The sequence below is a fragment of the Notechis scutatus genome, chromosome 3, assembly GCF_049901735.1.
Source record: "Notechis scutatus isolate UNSWTSFEM ecotype Mainland chromosome 3, rNotScu1.2, whole genome shotgun sequence".
Lineage (NCBI taxonomy): Eukaryota > Metazoa > Chordata > Lepidosauria > Squamata > Elapidae > Notechis > Notechis scutatus.
Genome location: NC_142011.1, coordinates 167,935,463 through 167,949,457, shown reverse-complemented (window position 1 = coordinate 167,949,457; position 13,995 = coordinate 167,935,463). Strand labels below are relative to the sequence as shown.

At 34.6% G+C, this 13,995-nt stretch overlaps 1 protein-coding gene across 1 annotated transcript in view; it reads right to left on the bottom strand.

The window, feature by feature from the left end:
* LOC148131465 (chloride channel protein C-like) overlaps nt 1–13,995 on the bottom strand; it is a 71,731-nt gene that overhangs the window by 19,636 nt on the left and 38,100 nt on the right. Inside the window, exon 12 of the mRNA XM_087961711.1 lies at nt 7,397–7,563. Within this exon, the coding sequence (XP_087817837.1) occupies nt 7,397–7,563 (167 nt within the window). The remainder of the gene's footprint in view (nt 1–7,396; nt 7,564–13,995) is intronic.

The window sequence follows — 13,995 nt, the reverse complement described above, 5'->3', positions numbered from 1 at the left end:
CCAGTTCAATATCCTACTAATATCATAATCTGGGGTTGGTGATCTTAGAAACCATGAACAACTGTTTGCACATTGAATAACAAGAGAACATTTGTGCCATGTTGATTTTATTTATAGTATTTTAACAATGTAATAAAATATTATCATCCTGCAAATTTCATAGAATTACACTAAGAAGATATAAAATTTGAGATAAAATCTACTGGCTCTAGAAGGGAATCAATTATTATAATGAAGCAAGGCAATTAAGTCACACTGAAGTTATTTGGGTATGGAATTGGGTATGTCTAGTTTAATGAAAAGAAGGACTAAGGATGACAGGATAGCAGTGTTTCAATATCTAAGGGCTTGCCTCAAAGAAGGAGTCAATCTATCCTCCAAAGCACCTGAAGGCAGGACAATAAGCAATGGATGGAAACTAATCAAGGAGAGAAGCAATCTAGAACCAAGGAGCAATTTCCTGACAGTTAGAACAATTAAGTTGAACAACTTGCCTCCAGAAGTTGTAGATGCTCCAAAACTTTAAGAAAAGATTGGATAACCATTTATCTGAAATGGTATAGGGTTTGTTGCCTGAGCAGGGGATTGGTCTAGAAGACCTCCAAGGTCCCTTCCAACTCTGGTATTCTGTATTCTTTATTCTGTATTTTTTGTTTCAAAGACAATCCTTTATTTTAGAGTGAGAAATATGTTGTCCAGACTTGACCTATAATGAAAGATCTTAAACTAGAATTATCATAACTATATACAAGGATCCTGGCATTCAAAGTAACACATCAGAATTTTCTGTATCACTTTGCTGCCATCTCATGGATATCCAGATGCTTGCAGGATTACATATGTAATCCTGCTATAAACCTACAAGAACATTCCTCTGGAATAACTTTTTTTTAATAGAATACTTGGCCATAAGGATCAGTGCAAAGGAACAGACAGTTTTATTCATTCATACGTTTCACTGTAGTTTGTGTTCTAACTCAAGATATTCACTTCACTTGGTGGGAATGTTTATCTGTTATTTAGCTAGAGATTTTCATCAGAACAACATTGGATTTTAGTTTACTTTCTTGTAAACCATTTTTTTTATTATGCTGAGTAACTATTAAACCTTATATAAATATATTTCATGAGTTTATTTCGGAGATGGCTTTATTTTCATGGTAATTGCCAGCTTCATTTGGTTAGCTCAGCAATGTTTGGATTCTGAATTATATACAAAACTGTAGGTTTGCCTGTAATTATTAACTGGATCCATGACTATATCTTATTGGTTGTTTATGACTTTTTTGCAGTTATTCAGTACATCTAGTTTTGGTTGGAAAAAAGTAATTAATACCCCTACTTATAAGGTTATGTTTCATATTCACATTTTGATTCTTTACATTGATGAATGTTTATATTTTATTTTGGTGCCCAATTTAATAAGTAAATTAAAAAAAAACTAGAAAAGACTCAGTTCCCCTTTATATCTGATTTTTTTTTCTTTCAAAATGAAGGAGGGGTTCTAGCAATATCAGGTGACAATTCTCTTAGGTTATATAAAAAGAGAGGTGGTTTGATTGTGCAGTTACATAAGTGGGTGAGAACTTAAATTTGAAATATATTTCAGTTAATTTAATACCTGTGCCACTTGCTCCTCCACATAAGATTTTAAAAGTTAGTTGTTTTTCAACTACTGTAGTAGTAGAACAGATGAGACATAACATTCTAGATGTATTCTGAGGAGAATGCAAGTCACAAATCCAACCAGAACAAAATCATTTTGAGGTTTTTTTGAATGCATATGTCTTACTTGAATCTATCTGTGGCATTTCTATTGAATTTTACAAGGTAAGCTAGCAAAGAATTTTGCAAAAATCCAGTAAAACCATTTTGCTTCCCCCCTTTTAATCTTTCTTTGTGCTAAATTTTGATAGTAAGAAAGTCACATTACTACTGTGAATTCTATTAACAGTTGTTATACCAATATTATCTTAATAACATATGCAGTAAAGTTATAACTGTAAAAATAGGATTTCCTGATTTCCAACAATTTTCTGAAATTTTATCAGTAGGGAGCTGAAAGTTTTCATTTCTGTAACTTTTGTAGCATTTCTCTGCCAACTGTGTGACATCATCATGATTGAATAAAGATTAATATCCCCAGCTAATATGCCTCCATGTCAACAAACTGCTATGTTTACTTTTATCTATAAAGCATTGAATGTTGGATTTAATAATATTTAGATTCATACTTTTCATTACATCATGCAATCTAGCTAATATTTACTGCAGATAATTTCATTCAGCTACAGAGCATCATCACAAAAGGTACACATATATTCATATCCCAAACCAATAAGCATTTAACTTCACCAATAACCATTTAACTTCCATAAATATATTTTATAACTAAAGGGATATCACAGATTTACTAATCTGTGCTCACTCTTGAGCCAGTCATTAATATTCTATTCTATATATTTTCACACATGTTTCATTTCTATTAAATATTTCTCTTATATTAACCAACCAACATTAAACTCAATATTGGCACAAAATAATCCACAATTTAGGTCTATTACTTTGTCATACACTTTCTTTAAATTAAAATACAATACATTTTAATTTTTGCAATTCCATTTTTCAATGATTTGAAGAAATGTATGGTTAAAACACATTCAGAACTGAACTTTTTCTAGCAAATAGTCACCAAATAATTACCATTTTCATTCATTCCTGAATGCCCAATAACTTCTTTTCAGCTCATTAACTTTAATATATTTTCTTATCCAGTTCTCACCCATCTATTCATGCTCTCTAACAGAATAATTTTTCTCTGGATCCCATTCATCCAGAATGTTGTATAATTTCCATAAATTCACCCAGAATAAGGCTGAATAAATCATAACTGGACAAGACAGACATGTCTAGTAACATTGTAAATAATGAATTAAGAAAGGCTCCAACAGTCAACCATAAACCAGAAAAATGTGATATTACCTAATCAAACACATGTTAAAGCACCATAACAAATATAAAAGCTCTCTCAATTATTCATAAGGAATTAAAATATAGCAGCTAGACAGCAGTGATCAGAGGTTAAATGAAGAGACTTTATGTATATTTTGAAACCAAGTTTAGCACTTGGGGAAGTCATTCCACAATCTACCAGTAGGTCTCCAAGAAATGGTATTGTCTCAACCTCTCCAGTTTTCCTATTCTGCCGGTAGATATGGAATAGGAATCTGACAGTTAATATTAAAGATCACACATAAAAGAGAAAGAAAAGGAATCATATTGTTATTATTCCTAAAATACAACAGATCTTTGCATTTATAAATAGACCTCAGTTTAAAAAAAATAAGCCAGATGCATCAATGTCTGCATCATCACAAGGGGTTAATCTGGTTGTTTTTAAGCAGAAAAAAACCTCAGTAATTTCTTTTGTCTGCCAGCTGATGACTAGATATTGGAACAGCCTTAACTAATTAGTAGAGTGTCCCATCCAATAACTAGATTCACTGTGTCTGCCACCTGCAAACTACTGCATTCTGAGATCAATGAACCTTCTTTCTGGCACATAGAAACTATTCAATCTCTGTTTTTCTTTCTCAGCAGGAAATCAGTTGCTCTCTGTACATTATCTATAATAGCCTGAAAAAGAACAGAGGATACATAAGCACTCCATAAGCCTGAAACAAAATATATGAACTCCATATGTTGCTCTCTGGAGCTTTGTTCTGCAAAGTGTGTGGACATGGAAGAGATTTTATTTCATGAAGCTTATCAGAAATAGGAAATTTAGAAGTCAGTAGGAGGGAGTGTTTTAATACAAAGCAAGTACCCATAAAGAATAGCAGTTTTGCTACAGCATCTGCTGAGCTTTTGCTAGTGTATTGTTCAAGTACTAAGAAAGAATGTTCTTGATCCTACATTACTGGATTGGATAAAAAGTAGACATGAAATCCCACAGGCAGAAGAAAAGAGGATATAGGGCTTAATGTGGTATGTGAAGGATGGTATAGATAGGCAGATCCCAAACCAAAGATAGTCGGGGCCTGTGGAAATTAATGAATTAATTAATTAGTTATAAGTTGTATCACGACCAACCTAAAGTATAATATGAAATAGTATGCTCCTCTTTGTGCAGTTTCCTTTATCATTCATTTCAGTTATATGTACATATGCATGCATAATGTTATATGCTCCTGATATATTCCATGATGGAAAAGTAAAGAAAATTGCCATTATGCTATTGATATTAAATTGTCTTCTAAAATGTATTGTGAAATGTTCTCTTGTTTCTGGAGAATGTAGCTATTAATAACTTTAAGAAACAAGTAAGATGCGGAATTTTTAAAAAATGTTAGTAGCTTGAGTTGTACTTTTCTCTTCAATAAGATTCATAGGGCAATTCATCATCATATTAGAATCCCCAAAAATTAAAAGAGAGCAATATGATTATTTGATAAGCAACTTCTGGGATTTACTATATCACAACTAAAATATGGATATTCCAACAGCCATGTCTTCTGTCATTATTTTTTAACTCATGAGATTGCCAAAATGTACAGTCTCATACCTCAGATCCACACACACTTCTTAAACTCACTGAAAAAAAATTACCCATGTCACTCTAGAAAAATTAGATTTCAGATATAATTTACATTGAACTTCTAGGTGACAGATTTCCACCTAAAATTTTTCAAAATAATTTTTCTATATACTAATTCCATCTATTAAAAATGTATATACATTCCAATTTTCAAAATCCATATTAGCATTGTGGAAGAGGAAATTTGAAAAGCTCAAGTATGCAATAAAAATCAACTATTCAATATAATGCCATCCTGTTTTTATTTAAAACAATGTACAATGCCTACAACATGCTCAGAATTCTTGGCTTCAGCTTTATCAGCTTTATGTGGTATGGCAGGCAGAAATCTCCAGTGAAAGCTTCGACAGAAGTAATGTTAAACTAGAACAGATTTAATCAAGTCTTTAACTGACCTTATTGCATTAAAGTGCTAGATGTAAAATGATAAAGTGTACAGGGGTTTATCAAAGCAAGAAGCTCTGCCAAGTTGTTGATGTGTTCAACAACTCTTACCCTTATGAAAGAGCACTTCCTGGCACCTAGCAACTCTGAGCATTCCAGCCTGCTAGTTTATAACTAGAAATGCAACACATAAGTAGGAGTCAAAGAGCACCCTTTTTACTTACATTCATCTCAATCAGCCAAAACATAAAACATAAAAGCCCATGTGATCAGCAATAAATATTTGCACACAAAAGTGAATAACTACACTATGCAACAAGAAAAACAGTCTTTCTTGTTCGTTGTTTATTAACAGAAAGTCTCAACATTTGAGACTTTCAATCTGGGGAGTCGTCAAACTTGACTAAAAACATACCATGATGAATACATTACCTTTTTCTCATCTCAGAGTACAAAGAGACAACAGTATATCTATTCCACAAAAGATCAGAGAAATAGAAGAACATATATGTTCCCATTCCTCCTCAAAAAAAAAAGTTACAGTGCCATCATTCATTACATTCTAAGTTACTTTTAATTATAACACTACACCCCTTGTGGATATGTGATTGCAAAAAACATGGAAATAGAAGGACAAGATACTATTCAAAGCCAATAAAGTCTTGGCCATTCAGTTATAGCCTTCTAACTGACAGCTGCAACCCACTAGAATTTGTTACAGGGGATGAGGGCAATGGTCTTAAATTGGGACAGGCAATAGACTTACTGAATAAGTGAACTTGAACAGCTTGCTGGTTGGTAGACCAGATTGCCATTGATGGAAGATAAGAAAAGGTCTATGTGTTTGCAGTCACTTGAAATTGGGCACTAAGAGTGAGATTAGGGCATATTCCCCCCTTTCCTTTCAATATATCATCTTGGCCCTAATCTTCCGCCACAGGCTTACCTAGAAATGTCTCCAGTGGGAGATGGAATAGCAGCCAGGTTGTCCCCAATGGTAGTGGGAGAGAGAGCTACTGCCAACTAGATTTGAAAAAGTCGGGGGAGATGGTTTGCAATATTATATTGTAGGAATAATTCTTAATATTGTATGTTTGAGTGAAGAGTACTATTGTATGCTGAGGGGAGGCCCAGTGAAAGATATTTCCAACAGCAGGCCCTGTGTGCATTCTGGTTGGGCTGGAGACTCCCATTTAGTTATATGGGCATGGAGGTATTAGGTAGCCTCAGCAAGACATGGGAATATGTAGTTATATTTTGAAACTGTAATACCCAATGAAACAAATAGGGTTCTCTGTAATATGAATTCTGTCACTTATTGACTTGACCCATGTCTTTCCATGTTCCTTTGGGTAGTCAGGCTGAGTGTGAGTGATTGGATACAAGAAATAATCAAATCAGTGAATACAAGAAATATTGAATGTAGGAAAGGCCACTGTTTTAAAATCTTTGTGTAGTCTATTTATTTTCCAAGAGGCAAGTTCAACTCTAACAAATGGTCAGTTCTACATCCTGAATATTTCATCGAAACCTTGTACCCTTCATCAATTCTTTCCATTTTAATTATAAATAATAAAATCAATAATGCCATTTTTCCACTTCCATATGTATGTACGGAAAGACTTCTTAAGTCTTAATAAACACTTATTTGAAACATAGAGTTTTCCCATACAGATGCTTGTTAAATTGTCAGAGTATATTCATGAACTGGAATAGAGCATGGTAACAAGGTCAGCCAATGAAAAGTCATAGCAGCTAAGTCAGCCAATGAGGACTGTTTTGGAAACTGAAACTAGAATTAGCCTAGGCTAGAAACTGAAACTAGAAGTAGCTTAGGCGTGGCAACTATGTTAAGCTCTGCAGCTCTGAAGCTATGTTGAGCTCTGAGTTTGTCTATTGAAAATAAAACTGCTTCTCTCCTCTGCTGTGTATAACGCTTGCTAGTGAAGTTACTTGCAACCTGTTTCTGTCTGAGTTTGCTCCATGTTGGAGAAATCTACAACTGGTTTGTAAAATCTACTTATTATGTTTATAAAGATGTTAAATGAAGCAACAGCCATCTGTGTTTACAAAACTCTGAATATAAATACTTACTGTTCTCATTCATTGTTGAGTCTCCAAATGGCATAACTAATTTTTCTGCATCTTTTTCCATGTTTCCATTCACCCACTATTAACAGTAATTATATACAATATTGCACAGATATATCCCAAAATATTCCTGACACTATAATTTAAATTAAATATGTTTCAGCTCTACGACAAATTTCAGATCAGAAGTCACTCAAAATGTCATCTGATCTCTAATCCTGTAAACATGACCAAATAAGGAAACCACTTATTGTACAGTGATTTGATCCACCATTTTACCAGATTTCATCATTTAAGATTTGCAAGGGGGGGGGAACCACTCACCCATTTTTATTCTGGTAGACAAATGGTTCAACATCTAGATATGGTATGCTTTTTAATTTCAGTAAAGAACTGTACAAAGACATGTTAAACCAGTCACCAACCATTTTTGCTAACATGACAGCCAGCATGATGAGTAACAAGGATTGTACATCATTTGTGATTTCTATCTAAATGAGGAGGGAAAAGAAAGAATATATTACTAGAAAATAAATGTATCAATGAGATCAATAACCTTTAAAACTGAGTTATAATTACGATGCAGTCTTTAAATAATTATTACCATTAAATAAATTATGTCATTTGGAAATAGAATATGGCACATACTAATTTTTTACACCATATTTCTTTTCTGGTGATTTTCTGCCTGACAAAGTATTGTTTTATTTAATTTTATAGAGAAGCCTGCAAATTGTACCTTTGACCTTTCACTCGAAAAGCATGTACTCTACACTGAGCATGGCTGGCAAAGTAGGAAGAAATCACCTAATAGTTCAACTCCAGCAACCACTCTAGATAGTGTCTCCAATGACTTGTTTCTACCTGTAAAATGATAGATATCTTTTCAATCTTTATGTTAAGATTAATTAATTACAGCTATAAGGCTAGTTCCCCTGTTAATTATTTCAATGTACTATAGCATGAATCAATGAATTGATTGACAGTAGCATCACCAACTATCAGTGATAACAGCTGCTATCAAATAGGAGTTCTTAAACCAGTATAGACTTCATTAGGAAAGAGCTGTGACAATATCAGCTAAGTTTCCACATCTTAATAATAAATGGAAGATGGAAGGCAGGAAGGCAAAAAAGCAACAATTAGAAATTGAGAGATAATTTTTCCCCATGCCATTGTCTCAGGTAAAATCATTATCTCATAAACTGAAATTTTATCCATGGGCAGAAAAACATATAATTACTGCTCATGTGTAACATTCTGCTATAAAACAAAGAGCAGCTTCCAATGATCTAAATTCCCCTGAAATTAGAACAAAAGTGAGAAATTAAGTCAATCTTCCCTCACCATCCTAATCCAAATCAGGGAGAGCCATTGCTGCCTTTTATTGTCCATAAAAAGAAAAATAAGGAGTGAGAGATCCTACTCAAAGTTTGCTCCCATCAGTTTTGTCTTGTGACATGCATGACTTTGTCACTTAAAACCATATTTAGGAGAAAATCTAACATTTTTATGAATAGCTTTAGATGCTATTCAATAAAGTAATCATGCACCTTTATGATACTAGGTACATAACAATGTATTAGGCACAACAAACCAAGAACAACATGAAGAATAATTGCTCAGAGTAATTTATTACTGTTAACCCATAGACAGGAATCTTGCCAAGCTAAAGCACACTGCATAATTATCACTCATATCCTGTGAAGATTTAAGGAGGATCTTTCCTAGGCCTCTTTCTGCATACCAAGGACTGACTTGGCTCTTGGCTGTTTGGGAAAGACGCCCTCCCTCCTGAAACTCTGAACCAGATTCCACAACAACATGCCACTGTTACAATTCTGGGGTTATATTTTAATTCACAGCAACACTATTAAATGGAAAATATAGAGCTAGTATGATAATGACATTGGTTTAACCTTTTCCCCCCGTTGACACCTACCCAGAATCTCAGAACAATTCTCTGTCTCAGACCCTTTCCTCCAATATAGTATTCCACTATGGATTTTAGTCATCCAGAGGAAAAAATTAAAAAATAGTGTGTTCAACTAAATGTGCTTAAAAGCTTATACATAATCAGTTGTGCCTTCTCAAGCTTCCTGATAAACTAATGATTCAAAATATATTCAATATGTATTCCAAAAAAATTCAGATTTAGTAGTGAATGCATGCATGCAAAAAAAAAAAAAAAATCTACACCTGAAAAATTCCATAGAGAATCCTTGCAAAGGATTTTCTGACCTTCGCTACAGTCTTACTTCTTGAATATGCATTCCTATGCACATTCAATAGACAAAGGCTGATTGTACATGATGTTATTTGACATAGCCATGTGAATTTTTTAAAAATAAGGATGGGACAACTTGATCAGGAATTTTATTGCACAGGGAAGGGGATTTAAGCTTTTCTTCCAGTACTGCAATCTTAATCAGTCAAGTTCCTTTTGGAAATGAAAGGTTAATTTCTTTGCACTACTGGGGGGATTTCAACCAAGTCTGCAGGGCCAATAGAATAATCTAACTATCCCTTCTCTCAGGGCCTATCATAATTCTATATGCATCTTCCCAATCTTAGTCTCAGGTTTCAAGTGCCTATGCCAAATGCTTAATTGTGATTCTCACATACCATCTTTTTTAAAGTATAAACATTCTTTCTGGACTAGAATCCCAAACCCATCAAAATTTGAAGAAACTAGTTAAAGCAACTTTTGGAAACGCATTAATGGTGGAGGCATTGCAGTAGTCAGGAGGAAGTAGGGGGGAAGTGCCAGAGCGTCCCTCCAACAGTAGCTGGGAAAATTGTCTTGCCCTTCTTGCCCTCTGATAAGCAGAAATGAGGCAAGAGGAAGTAGCAGCAAGCATGCAGACAGCATTTAGGGCAGGAGTGGGATTCAATTTTTTTAACAACTGGTTATGGCTTTGTTGGTGGGCATGGCTTGGTGGTCATGTGACTGGCTGGGCATGGCCAACTCAACATCACTCACATCGAGGCACGCATCTCCTCGCCTGGCCTCTCGTGACCGTGGGGATACTGCAATAGCTGTAAGTGTGAAAAATGGTTATAAGTCACTTTTTGCAGTGCCACTGGAACTTTGAATGGTCACTCCACACAAGCAAAGTACCAGCAAAGGAGGGAAAATAAACTCCAGAGAGGTTCCTGAGACAGGAAGTCTAGTCCTGCCAAGAATGTAATAAGGATTAATGGAGAGGCAGTTTCTGTAAGCAACACCAGAATGTTTCCTTCCTGCCTTCCTTACAGGATTAGGCCAGTAATTTCTTCCAACAACTGGTTCTCCGAACTGCTTAGAATGTTAACAACCGGTTCTAGCAAATAGGTGCAAACTGGTAGAATCCCACCCCTGATTTAGGGGCTTGAGTGTGACCGAGATTGTTACAGAGATTTTATTCTTGCCTGAACAGAGATTTTATTTCCTTTACCAAAATATAATATATAAAAGCTAAATTGATTGAACAAACCCTGATTTATCAAAGAAAGGGTTGATCTAAAAAGTTGTTCCAAACCCATTTATCTCACACATTGGTTTGTTGTATTTCCCCAATTGTTGTGAGGATATCCCTCACTCAATTATTGAATGTGTTGTTTCCTTTGGGGCTTAGGAGAAGATTGCTCCCATAATGATGAGCACTGCTCAATCTCCACTTATTTTAATAATGGGGACCTATTAGAACTCTTACTCACAGACAAAATGTATTCTAGGAAGAAGAGCAAACATTTTTCTCTGCACCATATTAAAATTTTAAAGTATTTTCTTTTTTTCCTAAACTTCAAATGTGGTTACCATATTATGACTGTTAGGCATAATTATAACTTTAGATGAGGTAATAATTTAATTAAAAATGAATAAAACACATGTTTGATTTTAATCTATGTTTCCTTAACATTGGAGGATAAGCCTAATTAGCAAACCTATGATTCTGAAAAAAAATGTTACATAGAATTATATTCTCATTGAACTGTTTTAGTTAGATATACTTTCCCATGAAGTTATACCATTTTGTTTTCTTGTTCACAAAAACTGAACAGTTCCATTTTGAAGTTGTGCTGGTTTCAGCTGAACACAGCCAGAAAAGCACTTAATGTCACCAACAGATGTTTTGCTTTGCTTTTTTGCAGCAGATGGAAGCTTTTGCTTTTTCTTTCCCAGGAGGAAATGCCAACAGGGTTGTGATCCAGCCATGACATCAAACTGCGACAGTTTGCTCCTGAGTATCAAACTTTTATCATGCGATCTTGCCATAGACTGTAGATATTTATGACACTAGCTGTACTACTGTAGTACAGACACGAGTACTGATATCCTGCTTCTGTCAATCCTGGATTTTTTTCTATATATATTTGTGCTTAGTAAAAGAGTAAACTCCTCTGCACTTGACCACAGTAACAATGCCAGAGAAAGGTTTGTACACTTTCTGAATTAGTTTTTGCCATTGCTTGTCAGTATTTGGACATAAATAATATGCATCCATCTGGAATATCTATGGAAGTTGAAAATTGTACCAGGGAAAAATATAAATCAAGATTTTTACTTGTAGAAAATAACTTCCCTATTATTAAACTCTCTCTTGTTGAATTACTACTTCAGGAACTCAGAATCTTCCAAACCCTAGAGCAGTGTTTCTCAACCTTAGCCACTTTAAGAGGGATGGACTTCAGCTCCCAGAATTCTCCAGCCAGCTTTTGTTGAGGTCCACCCCTCTTCAAATGGTGAAAGTTGAGGAACTCTGCCCTAGAGCAATGCCAGTCAAAGCTCCTGATAGGATCACCCTTGTTAATTTCAAAGGTGGAGGGAAACTAAGAAATCCAGAGCATGAGGGCAGATGAAATTCTGGAGATATAGAAGAATCTAATCCACCCAGAAGCAATAACTTCAAAATTATACAATGACAATCCACTTATGTATTGTTGCCAAAAAGCCTATATAACCATAGCTGAAATGTTTAAATTAAATGTTTAAATGAGTGCCAAAAAAAAAAGACATCAAAATTGGAAGACACTGCTATATTTTTAGGGAAGAAAGTGAAACTTTCATAAGCAGATATGGAGAGTGTGGCATAGAAAACTAAAGGTAACAAAAACATCTGGTTTCAAAGAAGGAAGAAGAGTTTCACCTAGATATTAAAAATGGAATGTGAAAAATATGAATCAAATACAACTTCAAATTGCCATAATTGAAATTATTCTAACTTACTTGTTTTCAGAAATGAATGAATATAAATGAATGAAAACAGACCTGATATATGATTACCTAATAATAGAAATACCGTGTTTCTCATATAATAAAGCCGGGTCTTACTTTTTTTGAGCCCCGAAAAAATGGCTAGGCCGTCTTTTGGGGGTGACTTAGTTCCCCCTCCCCCGTTGCATCTTCGGGCAGGTGGGCAGTGATGGCTTGGATGTTGACCTCGGCGTTGGTGGGGCACTTTGTATCAGGGTCAACGCAGGCAGCACCATATCCGGTGTGCACCAAAAGTACTTCCTAACAGCAAGCCCCCCGCCATTTCCCCCATTTCACATGTTTTAATATAGGCCTTAATTTGGGGGAGGGGCTTAATTTCATTTCATGCCTATAAAACATGCTGGGACTTCCTATTGGGGAGGCCGTATTGTTGGAGAAACAGGGTAGATAGAGGAATGGAGAAATGGATTGGCAATTATGTTTAAAAATAGCATTGGTATATATGTCCTGGCTATAACCCAACATACAAGAGGATCATATCAGTTAGAATTAATGGATATCCAATGCACATCAATTTTATACATACATACACGCATGCATGCATATATTCAGTAGAGAAAGACATTGAGGAATTTTGTAACAAGTTGTAATGTGTGCTCAATCAAGAAAAGATGGAGTACTATTAATCAGTGATTGGATAGCAAAAGTTGGAAAATTGAGCTAGCTGGAATCATTGGAACATTTGGATTGAGTAATGAAATAAGGGAGGAGAAAGGCTTATGAGGATTTCCGAAGAGATTATTTGTTTATTGGCAAAGCCTGCTTCAAGCAAAACACTCAGGTTCTACAAAGGGACACCAGCAGATGCAAACGCTGAAATCAAATCAAATACATAATGGACAACAGAAGATGAGTGAATGCAATCCTATCAGACAAAACACTTCCAAAGTACAAACTACAGAGCAGACAATAAATGGTGTTACATATGCAAGATAATAAGCTTAGATAATTAATGAAAGGAGCAAGAGGAATGGAATAATGTAAGTAAGAATATAGGACGAATACAAAGAAGAGATTAAGTATACTTACCTAATGTGCAAAAGACCATGAGACGCTATAGGAAGAGCTAAGATATACTATTATGAAAGCTGAAGCAAGAGTAATATTATCAAAATTTCAAAGTGTATCCAAATGGCTTTCAGAACAAGTTATTGTGACAACCAAAGATTAAAAAATATAATCAATATAGAATTTCAAAATTAAGCTAATTGAAGTAATAAACAAGCACAGCTAAGATAAATAAAAATCAATAAACAATACCTCAATCAAGAACATCAACAAATGAAGGATAATAACAAGAAAAGAGAAATGATAACTATTTTAAGAAGATCAGAGAAATATTCATATAGCCACGATGGAATTACTTGGAGTAATCATGAAAGAGACCCAAAAGAGACAAATTAGATTAAAGGAAGATGGAAAAACCATAATTAAATGTATTATAAAATAAGAGAAACATTTGAGAGAAAAAGGAGTTCAAGAGTCTATTCCTTTAGAGTGACTATGTAACTTAATTTTCTCCTGCAGCTTTAAAATGCTAACCACTACATGTCAACATAAAACAAGAATGTGGAAAATTGTAAGAGATGCTCAATTAAAAAAGAACAGAGTACCATTGACCTGTGATTGGAATGTAAAGTTGGAAAATGGAGACATCTGGAATCAT